This window comes from Struthio camelus, chromosome 12, assembly GCF_040807025.1.
Source record: "Struthio camelus isolate bStrCam1 chromosome 12, bStrCam1.hap1, whole genome shotgun sequence".
In the NCBI taxonomy this organism is placed as follows: Eukaryota; Metazoa; Chordata; class Aves; order Struthioniformes; family Struthionidae; genus Struthio; species Struthio camelus.
The window spans coordinates 8,759,139-8,780,865 of record NC_090953.1 but is presented as its reverse complement, the minus strand read 5'-3'; the positions used below and the strand labels follow the sequence as shown (position 1 = coordinate 8,780,865).

General features: G+C 40.9%; 1 protein-coding gene across 1 annotated transcript in view; it reads right to left on the bottom strand.

Moving 5' to 3' along the window:
- The window catches only part of AGBL1 (AGBL carboxypeptidase 1), a 297,138-nt gene that overhangs the window by 182,723 nt on the left and 92,688 nt on the right, over window positions 1-21,727 (bottom strand). The window contains exon 18 of the mRNA XM_068958765.1: window positions 511-691. Coding sequence (XP_068814866.1) covers window positions 511-691 — 181 coding nt within the window. The remainder of the gene's footprint in view (window positions 1-510; window positions 692-21,727) is intronic.

Here is a 21,727-nt window from a genome sequence, read left to right as displayed (position 1 = left end):
GGAGGCAAGAATGAAATGCAGGTAGGAGAAGGAGGGAGCTTCACTAGATGGAAATATTCCCATGAAAGTGTGAAGATATAATAGATCCTTATTCATCTTCTTCCCTCAGGCTATACAAAGCATTAATTAAAGTCAGTTATTCCCAAGTATATCTGCCTTACAGGTAAAGTCTACCATACTGATGTAGCAGAATAGATAGATCTCCAGGTGGCAAGCAAGACCCAGTTTGTCTAATACCACTAATGCTCCATCCTGGCAACTGAGACATCTTATTGTCACACCCAGTGCATAATCTCAGACATCTGAGACATGCAAGACACATTGGGCTCCATCTCAGATATACTTTTTTCACATGGATCGACAACAGAATGAAAGAAACACAAGGCTCTAAGCAAAGGGGTTCTCCTGACCCAAAAGACTGAAGGTGAGACCCCGCCAGACACACATGGATAAAGCCTGGGAGACAATCCCAGCAAAAACCCAAAATAAGTAGACATTACTACAACTCACTTGCCATTGATGACTCCATCCGGATTGAGCATGGGGACAATCTTGAAAATGAAACATTTCCTCAGGAGATCAGCAATGGGATCACTGCTTAAAAGGAACTCCAGAGTCCCCTTCATTACCCAGCTGGCATTACTTTCACCAGGGTGAACACGAGCCATTAGAAACACATAAGGACGGTTGTCTGTAAGAGAAAAGCAAAAATTAGACAGATCTTTGTAAGTGGTATTTTTGCTTTTTAATTACAGCAATAACCCAACACAGAAAACATACCCCTAGATAGTCCAGACATTTCCTAAAGGTATTATTTGCCAATTGATCCCAAGTTTGACCTTAGGAATCAGCACATGCTAGTGTCATCCCCACTCCTTTGCTTTTTTTGCTTCCATGATATCTTGCACACATTTACATGAACCATTACATTAGAGGACCTTTTTCATATGCAGATTACTGTCTCACAAAACAGCATCAGCCTTCTCAGACAGTTCTTGAAAGTTTGACCCTATCAAACCGCACTAAGGTTTAAAAGGCAGCTAGAAGTTATTTCATTTTCCAAAGCCCTGTTTCACTTGCATTTTTCTCCATTAACAATTAAAACCCTTTCAAATATCTAAACCGATCTGTCCACCTTTACAAGGGTTCCAAGGCATGCAAACGGTCTGAATTTTGGCAGTAGCCCATCTCGTAGGGTTAGGATCATAACTAATGGAGTTAGTTTGACAGAACTAAAAGAGGAACACACAAATATAGTACCCCTGATAAGCTGCAGAGGGATAGAAGTACTTCAAGCTGCCATGATTTCATACCCATACAACAAAAGGATACAGTCTCAAATGGCAGCAATTACAACATGCATAACTAAGATAGGCTGTTACTTTTGGTGGAAAGACAGTTTTCCATTGTTTATAACTTGCTCACAATTTAACAGTCAGGACTTAAATTTGCGAAGCTAATTTTCAGAAATTGCAACTAGAATAGTTCAGCTGTTTCAGATAAGGGGAAGGGAGACATAAGATGTAGTGACTGGGGGGTGGGAGGGACCTTTTATTTTAAATGACAAAAATGTTACAAAACAGTTCATTGATAAGATCTGATGAATCCGTGCTGTGAAGCAGACTTGCAATTTGGCAGAAAAAGTTGCCCTGTTTTCAGATGTTTGCTGTTCCTGTGAAAAAGCACCCACATTTGGCCTAGTTATAAGTCTCCAAAAATCTCAGTATAAACATGCTCAAAAAAGACCAAATTTGACAGCAGATTCTCAGAAGCTCCCATCTGCACTGAGCATAATTCACGGATGGGCCAAGGAGGATTTGGGAACAGGAAAAGACAGAGGGAGATACTTGGCAGGAACAGGAAATAAAAGCAAAGGACAAAGCAAGGATTTATTTTAAAATTATACTTTTGTGAGTTTTCACAATATTAGACTGTTGGTCACAAATCCACCTGACAGATTTGCTTTTGTGCCAACCAATATTTGTCAGGGCATCGCACTGATGCCAGGATGTTTTTGTCCAGTTCCATCAAATGACTCCAGACCTCGGGCTCTGCTCCCCTGCATGAATTGAGGAGATCCCAACGACAGGCCTTCAGAGCAGTAAAAAGACAGGAAACACAGCCCTTCCAAAGGCATCAGCTGAGTGCTACTGTGTGAACAATAACATTGCAAACAAGTGCTGAATTAGCAGCTTATACTCCTTTGCCCTTAGCTCCCAAAGCTGTCCTTCAGTTTCCAAATGCTTTACAAAACATTAATCAGCTGGTGTGAAATAGAGAGGTAGAACACCACTGCTAAAAAATACAGATGTATTACAGAGCTCTAGAGTGATTTGTTTGACAAAACAAAGGCTGTTTCAGAACTAAGAATAAGTGAAATTCCTCATTTCCCAGTCAAAGAAGGAACTAATTATTCTCCATAGCTGTACATTCAGTTATGTCTGTTGGGATGCAGATTCAGATTTGAAAACAATTGCCCCCACCCCTCCCTCTTAGGGGGCTGATGGGCACTGAAAACATTGAACTGCAATCCCAGCTCGAAGACTTCATACAAAGCAGTCACATATTGTGCATCCAGTAAAGCACTGGCATTCAGTTTTTCCAGTAGCCATGCATTGGTTTTGTATCATTCTTACATCTTACCTTGCTATCAGGTTACATAAACATACACTGATCAAAATCTACTAAATGCCCACTGATCAAAATCTACTAAATGCCCACTGATCAAAATCTACTAAATGCCTTAAGCATTTATGGATTGCAAAAAAATCCCTTTACCCCTGCAAAACTACTAGCCATTCTGATTTTTTCCCTCCAAAATTAGAGTACAAAATTTTTATTCTGCTCCAGCTAGATGCTGTGCACTACAGTCTACCTTAAGTAGTGCTTTAAAGTAACAGCAAGTGAAAACCAGCTTTTGCAAAGACATCAGCTGCATTTTGCCATTTCCAAACATTTTCTTCTTCCTCCCATCACCATGATGTAGTGCTGTTTTGCGGACTCATTGCCGAGCTAAACTTACAGGAGTCCTGCCATTGTAGCTGAAAATGAGACTCCTAATGGACAACAGCTGTAAATAGCACAAAGCAAAATAAACCATATTCTTTTTTGCAGTTGATGACTGCAGCTTTTAACTCTTATCTCTTCTCTCCCCGTATAAAGAAGACGGCATGTTAATTGAAAGGTTCTTTCCTTAATCAAAATTAAAAAAAATTTAAAAAAAACAACCTTGAAGCAAGGGCTTGCTCATCTCAAAAATCCAGTAAAGTTTGTTGCAATTCTGCTATTTGCAAGATAGAGCGGGCCTAGCAGAGATCAGAGTTCTGCTCCTTCCAAGGCTTATACAAAGTCACACCTCTCTTACTTAGATTCAGTGTCAAAAAAAGCTTCTGGAGTGTCCCGATCTGAAAACTTGGGAAAGGGTGGAGAGAGAGAGACCTGGCAGATATTGGTCTGCCTCTCTTCTGCATGTGTGACAAAGGATGGACCCACACATATCCTGTGGGTCCAGCCAGGGAAGTCTCTATTCAAGTTAGCTTCTTTTAAAAGCGCCCTAGTCTGCAACAGCAAGTTCCTGATAATCACGTCTGCATCTCACACATCCCATCCAAAGGGGAGTCATAACGAGAGGTATGTACGAGCAGGCAAACCACAGATTTTGTTAAGTGCTTGTTCCCTTCACAGAAGCCATCATAGCCAAAACCCATGTCAAACTGCTGTGCTCCCCCAGACTGCACCCAACATGAAGTCTAATGAAGCAGCAAATAGAGCAAAGAGCTGAAGACATGGCCATAAAACTTCCCTTGAAACAAGTGGGAAACAAAGATTTAACTCTGTGGCAGGCAGGAGTCACTCAGTCCTGTACTTTAAAACACATCCAATTACTTAGTTACTTACCTGCCTTGAAATTGTTATGATAACAGTGATAAACATCATGGCTCATGAAAGTGCAAATGGTGGCATTGGCCAATCATACTCAGTAAACCAATTGGCAGGCATCCATCAAGGGTCCTGCACTTGGCTGAGCTGCTTTATTTCATTCCTGCTTCCAATACTCCCATGACCACAGTCCTGACCAGACCATCTCTGTGCTGCCCAGTATCACTTGCTGGTTTTCCACTAGCAGGATCCTCACATAGTAAGGCCAACACACAACTCGCAGCAGCCCCTTCTCAGAACTATTTCAATTCTGAGTCCCTTAGCACTGTCTACTGTACCCCACTGCATGCATCTTCAGGACACACAGCCACAAGTACTCTCTCATGTATATCCTTCAAGGATCAGAATTGAGCTCAAGTCTTCAAAACGCTCAGGCCAATGCTTAGGCAGGCAGACTCCTCCTCGAGTTCTGTGGACGCTGCCAGAAAGCTCAAGTTAGCCATTTAACTCTGCAAAGCCCACATAGCACACAACTTTCTCCGGGAATGTAAATAATAAAAAGAGAAAGCACAAGTGCCTTTTCATGCTACATAAAGCCTCATCCAACAGATCATGTCTTGTTACACTGTAGTACATTTTGACATGCCCAGAACATAATGTGGCACAAGGTAGGAGATTAAAGCATCACTAATGCCTCTTGCAAAACTTTCAGCAATATCCCCTTCAGTAATAATTCTACTAACATATTACCTACTTCCCATCTTCACTTCTTTTCATTCATTTTGACTGCACATATTTGCATGAAAATAAGAGCTTTGATCTCCCAGTATTACTGACTCGCTCCTTAGTCTCCTGCCTCTTATAAGGCTCCTCCTATGGTCATGTCATCAACACTCACAAAGAGATGATTTTGATGTCACTAATTGTGACATCGGTTGGTGAGCAAGCAGCCTGAAAGAAACAAACAAAACCCCATTAACACAGCAGCGACCCTCATTAAGAAGAGCACAGAAAGGAAATGAAGTGCAGTTCCAGATGCCCTGACCCTCGCTGAAGTTCTAAATTACTTCACATTGAGATTTGGGCCATACCATTTGTAAAGGGATAGAGTATTGAACAACACAGGGCTGGGATTTTGTAATGGGTCAAAGGGAATTATATACACAGCATACAAGAAATTCAACCTAGATTCAGGTTTTGATTGGATTTTTTCTGGCTGTGCTTCTGCATACATCTCTTCCCTCTATCCCCAAGCCCAGGGCTGTCCAAATGGAGGATTTTTTTCCTCGTGCCCAAATACAACATGACTTTATCACAAGTGCTGCACAACTCAAAGGGTCAGGTTTACCCCAGGATGTAGGAAAGAGAAACCAAGAAAGCCGATTTCTCCCTCCCATCCTAATCAGCTGTGACCTCTACAGATTATTTTCCATCAGGCAACTGATGGGTAGACAGGAGCACCATGGCAAAGCTCTTCCATGCACGTATCCAGGGCAGGAGGTAGCTGTGACATCTGATACACACAAGGCTGCATAGTTACACAAAGCCAGAGAGAAGATAGGATATGGTGTGATGTACAATGAATATATTAAAGTATGTTTGTGAAACCATTAAATACTTAAATCACAGAAAACACTGGATTGATTTGAGACAGTATCTGTGCCAACCACTTCACTCCCCTCCTAAAACTCTTCCTCTAGTTAGTCTTTCAGCTGCCTTGAGATGCAATAATTCCTTTCTCCTGCTTCTCACTCCTCTGCTGTCTCCTTGCTGACCCTCCTTTTGGCTAAATGCTCCAAAAGCAGATATATCTCAAGACAGAGGCTGAATACATACACTGGCAGGACCAGCTGTTGCTTTCCAGAATTATCAATGAGATATTTCTCCTTCAAACACATCTATGTCATATGCATTGTTGCTGTTACCTGCAGCAAAGGAACATTACAAATTGCTTGAGCTGCGAGCTGCCTGTTCTGTACCTTCGTAGCTTGGTGGGAGTGTTTCAAGGTCCAGGTTGCTCGGCAACCTCCTTTTGTGCTTATGTTATATGAATTCATTCATCTTTGAACCACAGATGTTCAGAGATGATTGGGGAGCTGAATATGGGTACAGACTGCCCAGTTCTGGTGCAGCTTGACATCATACCACTGCTGGTTGTTAACTCCAGGAAACTGGTAAAGCAAGTTTTTAAAAACCATTTTGAGGTAGATTCCAAAATTGCAGTCTCTGAAGGCAAAAGGAACCATGATCATTATTTAGTCTGACCTTCAGTATAACCAAAGACAAGGAAACAGCCCCATGAACTAATTCCTGTTCAAACCAAAGCTTATCTCTTGGTGGGGTGGGGGAAGGGGAAACTGGGAAACCAAATCTTATTTTTGGAACTTGTATCAATGGAGTACTGACCATAACACTTTGAATTGTCTCAGTTTATAACCCATATCCCCCTCTACAGCACATATATCTGAATTCCATCCACTGGGTTTTGATCTATTTTTGGATATGTCAACTCAGCATTCACTGGCATATCCTAATCTCACTCTGCCCGTCCTCTGAGCTGCCCAGATATTATCCAGCTTCAGAATGGAAGACATGTAGCTACTATAGCACAATCAAGCCAATAAGGTAGCTACAAGGTAAGTTACCTTGCACTCACTGGAGGGTAAGAGCATTCCCGTCTATGATTATATGCTGGAAGTTCAGTGTAGTCTGGCAGCAGTATCCAGAGATAAACTAATGAGATAGATTCCACAGTAATAAAATCAAGATAGGGGACAGCCGGTTAGGAAGAAGTACTGCCAAGAAGGAACACGGGATCACAGTTAGTGATGCAAAGCAGTTCCAAAAAAGGCATCTCTCCTCCTGGGTTGCACTAACATTGTTATTTCCTCTGCTCAACCCAATGATCAACAACAACTAGCCAGAGTACTGTGTCCAGTGCCAGCCACCATAGTTTCAGAATGAAACAGATGAAAATTGGAAAGGAGACCATTAGGAATGAGAAAAGGTTCAGAAGATATGACTTAGGAAAACTGGAGAAATTAGGTTTTAATCTAGAAAAGGAAAGACCAAGAGGAAAGAAATAGCCTAAAAATTGCAAGAGGATGCAATAAGAGGGACAGCAATCAGTTCTCACAGTCCACTGGGGTAAGGTTGCATGAAAATAAATTTAAGTTATTGTCTATGAGCTAAGCCAGGCTGCAGCAACTTAACTGCCATTACTGGTGTCCACATACTCAAATTCCCCTCCTTTAGGTCCTTATTAATAAGGGCCTGTATCAAGTCATTCCCACTACAGTGCCCAGAACAACATCAGTGCTAGGCCTATAACCACGTTTTAAAAATCTGGTCTAGTATTCCCATCTAGTCCTCTGAAATTACCTGCGTGTTTTGAAAGCTACTGGAATCACTATTCTGGCCCAGAGAGTACCTCAGCCATCTACTTTGAACTCTTCAATACAACGTATCTACTTATTTTAAAGTGGCTAACATTAGTGGCTGATGTTTAACATACTACTTGGTCAGTGCTACCCTGGTAAATATTTGATCAACCTATTTCTGCATCATCTGGGCTTCTTCCCACAAATGGATCAGCAATATTTACAGAAAAATTATGTCCTGCCTACTTTGTTACTGACAGTCCTACCATTTCCATTTAAGAATGGAGTAATATGGTTGCTGGAATCTCTTTCATTAGTAATCATATTCAAAAGCCCCTCTGTTACCCTTAACTTTGCTGGTTCTCAGTTTCTTTGCATGCCCTTCAGTGCTCTTTGAAGGCTAAAAAAAAAAAAGATACAGACTAAACACTGATCTTATTCAGTGTGAACAGAAAAACGGAAGCATTCCTCTAAGCTGTCCCAGGCCTAAAACAAACATGCAGGAGATAAGTGCAGCACAAACCTGCAGGCTAACTGCTGTACAGGTAAAGTACAGAGATCCATTGGAGCTACAAAATCCTTTCCTTGGAAACCTGCTCATGGATTTTATCTGAAGTGAAATGAGGCAGAAGGACCAGACTGGAAAAGCTTCACTATCATAAAAATACCTCCCTGGGTAATCCACACTGACAGAAAAAGGAAACCGATAATTTATATGACAGTTTAATGGGATTTTGGTGACATACAATACTTCAGAGAGAATTCACCTGAGTAGGACAGACAGGACTTTAACAAGGCTCCAGCTCCAAAACAGTAACATTTTTACCTCTAGTTTTACATTTCCTCCTACATATACACTATTCACCCACAGCCCATCTCACTTGCAGGGCGCATTTCAATATTCTAAGAGCAACAGCTCTGCGCTTTCTAGCAAGACAGACTCATGGCCAGAAAGACCCCCAAGTATCTGATGCCTAAAGGGATCGAGTCGACTGCGCACCAACCAGGCAGAGCATCACTGAGCAGTGAGATCTGAACCCCGAGCTGCCCTCAGCCCACATGCCCAGCTCCATGGACATCACTAACAACTTCTCTGCAAAAATCAGGAGTAGCAGACAGACAGTCTGCAACAGGAGTCACCTGCAGAGGGGATACCCTGCGAGTACGCTCCAGGAGTAAATGGTTTTAACACTGCAAGTAAAACCCCAACCCATGTCCGCCGCTTATGACAAACCATCCTTTACTCCAGTGTACTGCCCCATACTTTCCGCTGCCACTGCTCTGAGAACAGGCACAGCAGCAAAAGAAATTGCTTAGAGCACTAAGCTAGGGTGAGACCAAGGTTAATGGGACGAAACTTTGCAGAGGAACATTTAGGCTGAATATGAGTGAGATATACTGAAGAGTCTCCCCCGTGGAGAGGTAGAAGTTCACATTAAAACTAGACTGCCAAGAGCACTAGAAGCAATTCTGTACAGAACAATCCTGCAGCAGTCAGGGGACAAAGACAACCTAAACAGGCATTTGTTTTCTTTACTAATTTCTATGGACACAATTCTGAAACCCTCATTTTTCTGAAAAAGCTCCTGCTTGGAATCTGAGCAGGAAAAGAATGGAAAAAAGCTGTGTGAAGATCCTAATGTTTTGCCTAGTCTTTCTATGACCACAGCAGGTTAAGATCAATGTGGGACCCACACTGGATTCTGTTGACCCTAAACTGGACGTGGAAAATAGGGCACCTGTCAACACTTCCTTCACCACTGGGAATAACTTATTTTCCTGTTAAATTTTCTGGGTTTTATTTGTTAGGTAGTCCTTAAGCAATTCTGCTCTACAGAAGACCAACTCTGCAGTAAAGTGCAGCTTTTTGCCCATAAATTGCCTATGAAGATTTGAAACAAACCTAATGCCACCTGCAGCATAAAGCAACATTCATTCTTAAACATGAATTGTACCTTTAAGAGGTACAGATCCATCTCTGCCTTTGACTTGATGCCCTCTTAGGGAATGACTTGTAAGGAGAAAAAAAAAAGCATTAGAAAGAAGTGCAGTCAGAGCCTCCCATTATCAAAGGGATAAAATATCAGTTTTTGTCAAGATAAAAAGCATCACAGACTGGCTCTGATAGGAAAAATTAAATTCTTGGCCTTCACTTGATTTGATATTTATCACCCTGTTGCCCTAAAAATATCCTGGCAGTGAATGTTTCTTAAAAATATTCTCCTGTATTTCTCCTGCTTTAAGCAAACTACTAGAGTTTCAAATTGCATTTTGTTTCATGCAAAACACCTACAGGAAGAGAGAGAGAAGAAAGAAAACAAAGAAAATCTATGAAAGGCACTAACACTTCACTGACTCAGCAGTTTCCCAATAAAGGGCCTTCCGCCAGTTTATGTCCTTTGTGGCTTCACTAAAGTGACTCTTACCTTACTGCTGTTCAAATCTATCCTAGATTTTAGAGCTGCACTGCCTATGGCAGATCCCAAAAGGAACATCCACTTTCCACACACAAGAGGCTGATAAGGTAAAACCGTCCCCATATTTTGAATAACAAATCTTGTCTCAACAACAAGTTTAGGTGAACTCTCAGAACAACTGGGCAAGGCAAAACAAGTAAGGAAGCAACTTGAAAAGCATTTCAATCAGATCATCACGGCAGCAAAGTTGGTGTTGAACCAATGGTCTTGTATTGTGACATAAGCAGCACCATTTATCACCCGCTGGATTATGTCACATATTGTGAGGCAGCAGAAGCATAATGCAGAATTTGAACGAATAAGAGCATCTAAGCACCACAGACACGCAGAAAGAACATCTTTAAATCAGACTATCCTAATGTCTGTCACAAGAGGGACAGCTTCCTGCCTCCATATGGTTTTATGCTGACAAAAATCAAAGTGGGAGGCATTAGCACTCCATGCCTAAGTCATGACAAATGGTGTACTTAGTTTTCGCCCGAAATGCTTAGGAGAACCAATACCAGTAGGTGATCCAGTATTTATGGTTGGCCCTAGTTTCTACTCCCCTACCATCGCCCAGGACCCTAGAAACAAAGTTTTAATATCTTGTGTATGCAACCTTAGATTAAGGGTTCACATTAGCTACTTGGGCCACAGGTGAAACAAATTCTCCAAGGAAGTAACAGAGATGAATCCTGAAGCTCATACTGTTTCATTCTTGAATAGTAGAATCACTTAAGTGCCCCAAGGATGAAAACAGAATCAGGATTCTCTTGTGCCCAACTATTACATGGAAATTACAGAAATTTAGAGGACAGACTTAGAACAGCCTACTAGTTTTCTGCAGTTAGCTGTCTTGGCTTATTTAAAAAAAAAAAAAACAACTAAGTCTTATTCACTTCAAGATGAAACTTGTTTGAGGTGGAAATATCCACCAACAACCTAAACTACAAATGACAGCATGGAAGAACATGCATCTTCAACCTACCCAAGCTGCTAGAGTCTGTGTTTATTCACATTATTGGCTTTATAGCTTTTGTTCATTCAACAACATACAGTTAATAAATCTTGCATTATTCATTACACCATTAAGTGTCTTCATTTATTCTGCTATGTAATGCACAGATGTATATTTGTACTGCAATAGAGATCTTCCTAGAACTTCCCATGATGGCATCACCTTACAGAGGCTGTAACAGTATGTATTAAAGACAGTTTTTCTTCTGTTCCCAATCAAAAAAAGAGTAAGCAGTTGACTGTTGGAAGTAGGCTCTTGAGGTGTTCCAGTAAAATCAGGACCACAGAATACTTGACAGAAAGATAGATGGAGCAGAGCAGAATCTGCCATTGCAGTAAAATAGATTACTGCATGCAGAAATTTCAACCAGTACATGGCAAGACACTAACAGGCCTCCTTCTAAGGTTAGGAAGGTTTTTCCCGTCAGATGCTAGTGAGATGATTGCTGATGGATCATGCTTTCCTGCATCAATCACTAGCATGAGCACAATGTCAAATCAGAAAGACCTCTAGTTTGTCTGAAGAAAGTTAAGTTGTTTGCTCTTAGGAATAAAATGGTAGGAAGGCTAGGGAAAGGCAAACGCCCTTTCCCCAGAAGTTACTACAAAGCACAGAAAGAGTTATTCATGAGTAAAGGAGCCAAGCCGTAAAACAATCATCTCTTGGCAGTCCCTGAAGGAAGACTAGCAGAAGTGGACACTGATGTCACAAAAATGCACCCTTGGCTTGCTTTTCCTTCTTCTCTGCTCTATGCCTCATTGTAAAGGTGGGAGTTTTCACATAACAGATGTCTTTATTCTTTATTTCATATGGTTTTTAAAAATAAATTGAGTATGATTTAGGAAATCTTCTCTAGAGGTTGTTTTGTCAAATAATTTAACAGCATGAGTGACAGTTTGAATTTCTGACGTGTAGTACAGAGACTGGCTCCACAGAGCTAATATGGTGATATGTTTCCCCCAGTCCCGGTGCCTTCCCACATTTTTAACCCCACATTTTTCCATTAGAACTTTGAACCTTTCCAATTGATGCTGCCGTGGAATCCTCTTATCACAGCTCAACCATTCTTTACAGCCTGAACAAGCTGCTAGCACTAACTGCTGTCTCCTACTTGGCACAAGGAGCACTCATATCCAAACTGCTATCATATTTCAGAGCCTTCACTACCCTTCATCTTCTATTCCGTAAACTATCAAAATGCTTTTAAAAGAAACACTTATTTAAATAAAAAATTCCTGTAAATCGTGGTCACGGCAGGCTAATGGCTAGGAGTGCAAAGGGATGATTTATCATCCTGCTATAGCTAACAAAGCTTCTTATGCCAATACCTTGTTTGCAAAATATGAAGAGACTTCCAACTCTGATGCTTTCTAACCACAAGATGAGCAATGAAAAACACCTATGTCAAAAAATAACCTTCACCTGCCATCTAATATCCCCATTAACACTCAAAATTAGAGATCTCCTTAAATTAACTTTTTCTTTATTATTTAGTCCGTTTCCTTCACGCATCTTAGTACAGGTGGACAAAACCAAACTATTGGGTTTCACTGCCTGTTTGTAATCCAAATTCACTTCAGGGTTTGCATGCATTAGCTGCATACTTCAATTTATTTTATTTGATTTCTGACTACAAAATCATATTTGAGGCAGGTTAGCAGATCACCTCACAGGGAGCATCTCACCACCACTACTCAGCATGCAAATAGCAATTATTTTATTTGGGCAGAGACAATTTCAAGTTACATCTTGACAGGGTGACAAATAAGGTCATGGTATCTGCATTGCAAGCAGTGCCTCAACTGGCAAGAAAGAGGCTTGATAAGCTAGAAGGTGGGTCCTGACGAAGCAGGTATAACATAGAGGAAATTGAGCAGCAATTCACCACATATGAGCAGGAACATTATCTTAAGCATATCTACATATGCAGGCCCATCACTTATTTCAGCACAGAGACTATAAGTCAGTCATTATATTTATCACTTGTTCATAGTTAGTAAGTGCTACACACAGAGATAAGAAGGGTGGAGGGACACCATAGCCACTGAGACCCTAATGTCCTTCATCTGCTTCTTTAATCCTTTGCCTCTGGCCAATTGCTCTTTGTGAAGACTAGTTCCCGTCTTCAGGACAGGATTGTCCATCTTGGACAACTGGTTGTACTTCATGGTGACCCTCTAGCTTTTTGCCCTTTCAAGATGCTTGACAAAGCTGTCACAGAAGGAATTTGGCATCTGGAAGTGTGACAGATATGATAAAATGCAATTTCTAAAACATTACTCAGCAGCCTGGGCTGCCAGAGGCCAGGATTTACAAGGCTGCATTTCAAGAATGGCCCCTCTAAGCGCTCTTTCCTGTTCTGTTGCAATAGGAATTCCCAACCTATGTTAGGGTGACCTGCAACCATGTAAAACACTAAAGCAGCCATAAAGCAAATCCTGTTACAGCCTAGCCTATCTTCTGCTGGTCAGAAAGAGGAAGGAATGACCTCAGCTCCAGCTGGACCATTTACACCAGGCTACACTGGTAGATTTAAGACAACAATATTTTTCCCCACAAGTAAGCAACTCCAGCTTGGTGAACACAAAAGAAAGATCAAGTCATAGACAGCTTCTGCTGTGTTATCCACTACAGCCTCCTCTTTGTGATATTTCGAAGCTTTCCTATATTTTCATCTCCTGCAGATGCAGCCTGACTCTCAATGTATTTAAACTATGATTGAAGTGAAGATGAAGAAAGGAGGTGGATGGATGGGAACGCAGCAAGTCTTTATAGTCTACTGGTAGGTGTTTACCATGTGACCTAAATGCCCTTTGAGAGACTGTCAAAGTCACTCTAATGCCATCAGCAATGAATTTCATCTCACTCATTGCCTCAAATCCTTCACTCTGAAGAATACACCTTTCGAGCATGTTCCAAGCTAAGAAAGCAGGGATTTACAGAAAAATCAAGCAAATTGCCCAAGGGAACATAGAAGCCAGAGTTGGAAAGTGAACATCAGTTTCTCAGGTCTCAGTCATGGCACATCTTATACCATCCACACTCACCTGAGAGCTGAAGAGCTGTGTCTTCAAAGCACTTCCTCCTCCTTTCACACTGATGTTATTCGTTAGCTATGAAAATGCATTGTATCAAACACCTGAATATCAGCAGAGTCCTCCCTCAGTTATGTTAATTCTTCTATAAATCCAATACAGCTGTTATCTCCACATCAAAACCCATCTACCCTTCCTAAAGTTACCATGCACACACACACCTTTGCAAAGTGCTACAACATTCCTGCATCCATCTTGTCTCATGCTTTTAAATTTGGGAGAAAAGTAGTGTTTCAAGATCAGTGAAAGATAATACTAAATCAGAAAGTTGGGACCGAGCAGAGAGCGGAAAAAAGAAAACAGGTTGTGCCACAGGGGTCTCTTCTATCCCTCCCCCTGCTCCACCAAAAGAGCAAAGTCTAGGGAAAAGAATAAGAGAAAAACTATCATGCCTTCTTATGTTTTCTCCAAGTCATCCACAAGTCCTTACGCACCTGTGAGTAAAGACATACCTCCAGCTGTATTCTGACCTCTACATTCACTCACACTTGCCATCCACGCACATCAGCAGATTAAGAAAAAAAGAAAAATAAATCCTTTTTCTTCTAATTTCTTGCCTCTCTGAAAGAAACAGGACCTTACTACCCCCACCCCCTGGCAAGTCACACAACAATTGCAACTGACAGAGCAAATTAAAAATTCTAAACGCACTGGTGAGTGGATAGATATCATTTTATGTTTTACTGAGAAAATGCCTTCTTCAGGAAATGGAGTTAAGATCTGGAACAAGTCATGTAGGTTCTGGGACCCAATTTGATTACACAAAGTTCATTAACATACAGTTAAAAGAGCGGGGAGAAAAAGCAAGAAACTTCTCCAGGATGCCACATTCCTTAAGAAAAATGGTACTGTCAAGATTAGCAAAGCAAGTCATTAGGAGGAGTGTTACACAGACAAAAAAGGTAGCTGGTGACTTGTGAAGGGAACACTGCACTAACCTGCTACTTTGTTTCCTCTTCTAGAATAGGGGACTAGGAGGACAGGAGAACTGCATTGTCTAGTACTCTTCTTTCTGCCACCTAGTTCTGCAAAATCAGATATCAAGATGAAGTAGAACAACTCTAAGAAAAAAAAAAAACTAATAACCTAGGATGGAAGAAAAACCTTGATGCATCTAGTTTTCTATCACCTAGAAACCAGTATCTGATGGCCACATGAGTGTTCTGAGATTATGCTGAAGTCCAAGTTTAGCTCTCTGTGGACACAGGTGCACTTTGCAGTATCTACCATGTCACTGGCTAACTAGCTAATCTATCAACACATTTACAGTCTGAACATAGCAGCTATCTTCTCTTGTTTATTAGCAATTTCTATCCCTGCGTTAGAAACAGGCAGGCAAGCTCAGAGGGCTAACAAGTTTCTCTTTGATGTAGAGAAGGAGAAAATCCTCTCATTAACAGAACAACATTTAAGAAAATCATTGTAGGGTATTTTTAGTCTCATTTTAGTACTGCTGTATAACCACAGCCCATTAATTGCAAATTCTTGTTTCTGACAACATGTCAAGTATAAGCGACAAGAAGCATCAGCTGGTGGTGTCTGCAGACCGCTAGTTTCAATACACTGCTGTACTTATTTTGCTGGGGTGAGACTGGCTCTGCAGAGAACCTCCCAGCAAAACCAACTCACAGATGAGAACTATACATAGCAGGTGTTCAGTATTAGAGATCCAAAAACAGGAGAAAAAAAGGCATACACTGTATTGCAAAAACGTCTCCCCACCTAGTAATGCTCTCAAGTTATATTAATATAAGCATCAGCACAGAGAAACAGCACTTATTAACTTTCATATGAATGTAAATCCACTTGCATGAATAGGGGCAAAGTAGCTGAACAAACTACCTGCTCACAGATCTGACAAACATGCAGTAAAGCTGTTCCATACAATCCCATCTACTCCAATGATTTGCAATCTGTGACTAACTATCTCACCCTCAAACAGACGAAAAAAATCTGTAGGCTGGAATACCAAGCCCAAAAATTTGAATGTTATTTTCCAGAAATTTTTCAAAGTCTTGAAATATCAGGTGAAAGATGGGTCTTTCTCTTTTTCCCTCAAGTGAACTGCAACAGGCAGTCTCTCAAAAATCAGTCAACCATAACTTAAAAGCACTAAGAAATTCCGCAGTTTAGAAGGATAAAGGTAAAAACATCATGAAAGTTATAATACCACCCACAATTTCCCAGTGGTCTGTTAGTCTTGCATATTTATGAAATGTCTGCCTGCACATGATAAAAGCCCATTGTTAGAGAGTGAAAGACGTAAGACCCACAAGATCAAGAGAAAACATGTAAGAACAGCAGATTTCCCTTGAAGCAGGGCACACTATGATTTCTGTCACAGCCTAACAATTCTTCACCACAGTTTATGCAGGACAGGATGACCATCTTGTCTCTGAGTTGAGTTTCAAAATTTGAAATAATACAAGGGTGCAGCGTAGTTTGTCAGATAAGAAAATAGGAAACGTAACAGTTCTGAGTATCTGTCTCACAAAAGCAATAGTTTGCTAGAAGAAGGGGAGCAAACCAGTTTTTCTTGGGCTCTTTTCCTCTGTTTTTGCTCACTCTGAGCTTGCTGCCTGCTATAGGTCAAAGAATATCTTGTTCCAGCGAGATCACGTAGCTTCAGAAAGCAATGCATATCTAGGTCAATCCCCAATAACAACACAGCCTTCCTACCTCAGCAAGGAAGAGCATTGAGCCCGAGACAAAAACTGTTCTCTGTGACAGCAGTACAGTTGCTTGGGGTTGACAACAACCAGCAGACATACTACATACATGCTTTCCAGCAACAGATTACTCTGCTTCACAAGGGAGGCGTGCTAGGTGTCCTAACCTGCACATCTCTGCCCGACCACAGCTTGTTTAGTAGGCAGCAGCAAAGAGCTGCAACCCAAATACAAAGACAAATCATTGGTCACTGTGACAACACAATAGCTCATCCCCTTTTCTTAGGGGGGATATTTCTCAACCTACCTTACAGACAATAAATAGGGCAGGAAAAACAGGAAGAAAAAAAACTAGCATTGTTACAAAACTCCAATTTCTTACCTTAGAGTAGGTCTCCATCCTAGGGCCTACACAGCCCTTCTTACTGTCTTTTTATTCAAGGAGGAGGAAATCATCACATCACCCACAACTTCAGCTCTACCAGCTGGAAACAACTAATTTATTACAGGTGTGTGAGGGCAAACCCAATTATCTTCAGGCCAGCCCACTTTATATCCTACATCAACCCTATCCAAACCTTGTCTCATGTGAAAAACAAGAACCTATGCAATAAGACACTTGGCCAATTGAGCAGCATTGTGGCCAGCTAGAAGAAAATCTTTCTTGACCTTTGCTTTTTATCTTGAGGGACAAGCGCTACTCATTGGTAAGCACATTGCTCATAACAATACTCAGCCTTTGCAGTCAATCTGACCCTAAAATTATGCCCTCCCTCATAGAGCCCATCTTTGTCACATCTAGAACAGATTTAGTTCATTCAAATGCTTCTCTGGCTAATTTATACAGTACCACATTGACCTTTTAGCATATGTCCCACAGCACCGTGAATGGCTAGAATTTATTGCCAGACCTGGGAAATGTGCAGCTCACTGAAATACGGGTTTTTTTTCATGCCATAATTTGAGGTTGACATCAGAAACCTAGTAGCATTTCAGTGCTCGATTCAGCATTTGAGGGAGTGAAAGCTGCCTGGGGGCTCTGCTAGGCTGTATTACAATACCTCTAACACATATACAGATTGGCAATTGGAAGTGCAGCATATGCAGGTTATTCAGAAGTCTTTCCATGAGGGAGATAAGATGAATTTTTCCTCTCCTGTGAAGGCAAGAATTTGGACAACCTATCAACGCTATGGAAGCTTGTAGCTCAATTGCAATGAGGCCAGGGCATTGGGGTATTTTGAGACAGGAGTTTTCCAGGCAGCTGGAATGTCCAAAGTAATATAAGTAATACTCATGAACTCCACTGAACCTGTTTCAATTTCATTCATAATTTTCACTGCTTCGTAACAAAAACACAAGTAGTACCACGTTCCTGCAAGAACGCTCCTCTGAGGCTCTTAACAGAACAAGCACAAATGGAAATAACTACAACAAACAGTTGCATGGATTTAGATTTTCAAGTAATTTAATTAATCGACTTACCAGAAAAGGCTCTGATATCCTGGAAGAGTGGAGCATAGCCACTGCTAAGAAAGGACTACTGATGTTCCAAGCTCAAGCCTGCTCTAACCAAGAGACATGGCTAACTCACATTACAGAAAATGCTGTTGTTAATCAGAACATTTCTTCTCTAGAAAGGAATGGAAAGGATATGCAAAGACTAAAAATCTCTCAGGACAAATATGAGACTGCTGTAGTTAAGGAAGAAAAGGTAACAGAACAACCGTATTGAAGAGTGGGCAGAAGATTTTTGTAGCACAATACCCTAGAAACAGGAGAGCTCAGTACAAAAGTTACATCCTCCTTCAACTCTCAGGAGGAAGGTCCTGTAAAAAAATGCAGAAAACTAGAGATCGACAAAGATCAGCCACTACACTACATAATCATGTCACTTCAGACTGATGGCTGTTCCACTAAAATGCTACCTAAGGCAAAGAGTGGAAGAGGAAGAGAGGAGATAACCCTAATATATGTACTTTCCCCCCTGCAAAGAATTCTGCTACTTGGCTACACTCCAAGATCCATTTCTCAGGCAGTTAGGACACTCATTTAGTGTTTCTGTGTTTTGTGCATTGCTTGCTACCTTAACTAATTGGATTCAGTGCATTAATATGCATTTTACCAAACTCACAGAAGGCTGACCACCAGCATCAATGCGTGCTGGCTGAGTCAGCCCCATCAAATGCTAGAATTTAAAGAGCAGTTGATGCATTATGAAAAACACTAGTGAGTGCTCAGTCTGCAGATAGTTCCATGTCTATCTCACAAATTTTCTTTTCCATTCAACCAGATTCCTTCTTTATGGCAGTAGATTGAATGTTCAAACAGGAACATAGTTTTGCAGGAATTTGCTCTTTCTGCAAACAGCAGTCCCCTGTTCATAGCTATGACAAGGGTATCAGAAACAAAAGACAGATAAAAGATGTTTCAAACCGAAAGACAAAATGTTGAGAAACTTAGAGCACATGCTATCAGTGCATAACAGGAGATCTTTGCTTTGGCTTCAGATGTCTGACTAACTTGATATTCCAGTAGACAAAGTTCATACTTTCAATTCTGTAATTACATAGAAGTATGGAACATGTGACAATTTTATTTAGTCTTTCCTCTTTACTGCATTAAAGCAGCATCACAGTTTTCACAACAGTTGACTCCTCCTCTCACCAAAGATAAAGCTTTTGGTGTGAAACAAGAGAGACAGGCATCTCTGACAGGCACCTCTGACTGGCATCTCTGTAAATTAGGAACAAATTCTCAACTCAAGAGAACACATTGATACAAAAAACAATATTGTAGAGGGGGGAGAATCAAATAAAAAAATGTTTTTTTTCTCCACAGTTTGCTATAATTATCTTCTCATTCAATTTCTATACACACAAAGATCTATTCACTTTTAAATATAATCACAAGGACGGAGGTAGAGAAGAAAGAGAAGAAAAGTAAAAACAAAACAGATTCTGTAAAGATCTTTTAAGGAAATGTAATGCTAGTAGACTTTTTCTGCCTAAGATTGCAATTGGACCATGTGAGCACACATAAGACATGTAAGACAACCTAGCCAAGACAATATCCTCCGTTCATATGCAATGGAAGTGCAGTCTAATAGGGGGCCGCTGGGGGAGCTGAGTCTTTCTTAGAGTCCTTGGTTTCTCCCCTGAGACTTTCATCAAGACCAACAACAGTGCTTTTAGTTATACAACGCTTGTCATGTAGAAATGCCATTATAAAAGCCCATCAGTTCTTTTCACAGAAACACTGTGCATCCAGACAGAAACGTGGAGAACTGGACTGCTCTACAAACAGTTGGCGTCCACGCGTGACCTAAGGGTTCAGCAACATTAGCTATGTTGCACGTGTATGTGGTGGATGTGGTACAGCATGCAATGGCATCAGAACAACAACAGATGTGAACTGTTTCCAATCAGCACAATGCCAGGTTAGCACTTCAGCTCAGATGCTGCAGGCAGTTATTCCAGCTGCTTGAAAGTTCATCACCAATCAAAGCAGATCATTCCACCTCCCCATTTCAATGTTATTAGATGAGAGCTTCCTTTAAAGACTGCATTTTCCTTTGGGGTGGGCTGACTCCAATAAGCCATTGATCTAATTTGATCCCCATTTCATTAGGAAACATGTCATCTTCAGTTTTGAAAAAGTTATTCAAAAGAAGAGAGCACAAGCCTCTCATAATTAACATGCAACGCCGGTTGCCACGCAGGGAGTAGGCAGTTATAACAACTCAGAGTCAATAATTCATAAACCATAATGCATTATTAATCAATTATCGAGGCCTGAATTACATTTAATGAGATTAAACTGATTGGTGCACTAAGCTGCTTGAATCATATTGATTTAATCAATGTGCTTAATTAAACTGTGTACATTCTCCACATGATCACTATTTCCCAGTATCCTGCACAAGTGGCCTCTGCAGTTCACATCCTCTGCTGCTCTTTGCTCAGGAATTGTTCTTTGCTGCAAACCAGTATGTAAAGGTAAAAGGACTTGTTTCCTTCTGAGAAAAGAGAAAGAGATCAAAGTAGCAAAATCACCATCTAACTAGCTTATACAAGCACACTGAGAATGTCAGAATATTTCTCACAGAGACTAGGTCTGCTTGATTCTGCACGTTAAGATGAGGTCAAGTAAATACACCTCATTAGTGTTTATTTATCCCTCTTCCTAGTTCCAGGAGCATCAGCAGATCCAAAAGGCATAGGCATCCTTCTATTCCTATCTCAAAAATGTTACTCTTTCCATCTTTAGAAACATGCCTACCTAGACTCAGGCAGAAAAACTGCTCCAAACTCAGAAAGATTACATCAAACACAAGCAGGTGTCATTGCCACCATATGATAACATCCATAATGGTTTCTTCAGCCTTACATAAAGAGGACTTGTGATAAGGCAAGAGCAACACAAAATGACAGCTATTACAGACATAAATCCATTTACTACTGTCAAACTTCATTTAATTTCCCTTGCCATTGCCGCTAATTAGCTGGGATATGTGAGTTTAACTTTAAACCCCACAATTCAGCTCTATAACGCCACGCACACTGCTGAAAGGATGCTCAGCAGGTGTGTGGAGTGGGGAAAGCCCCCATAACACACAGCCTAATCAGTATTATTAACGGGAGCCACAACGGCACATCCATCCTTGAAGAGGACTTTCCAATTATTTTCTCTGGTGACTATAAATAATGACTGCCCCACTCCACTCTGCAGAAATGGCAAGTTCCCCTTGATTTCAATGGATGCAGTGTTAATCCCCACAGCTAATTATTATCCTTATGCCTTTGAACTAAGAGTACAGTAAAGCTATCTATCAACTACAGTGGCATGCTATTGTACAGCCCTAAAAAAATTAAAAATTTCACTACACCCTTTGTTTCAGTTAACCATCCATATTAACACCAAGTGGAATAGTGCCCCCTCCACGTTACTTCAGAGATGACCTCCCCTTTCCCTTCTCTAACTAGAGGAGAAGAGAGCTACCCCACCCCAACTCAGTGCAAGGCCAAGGAAACAGCTCCTAAGGATGCTCAATACAGTGAGCTCAAACAGTGTAAACTACCCTTTTCTGAACAGTCATTTTGCATTTGGCAGTTTTAATTCAGTCATCTGTTACACAGGCAAGACACTGGTGTGCTCCACTTTCTTTTCTGGAAGAGACTTTTGTGATCACACATGGACGACTGGTTGAATCTTTTACTTACTGCTC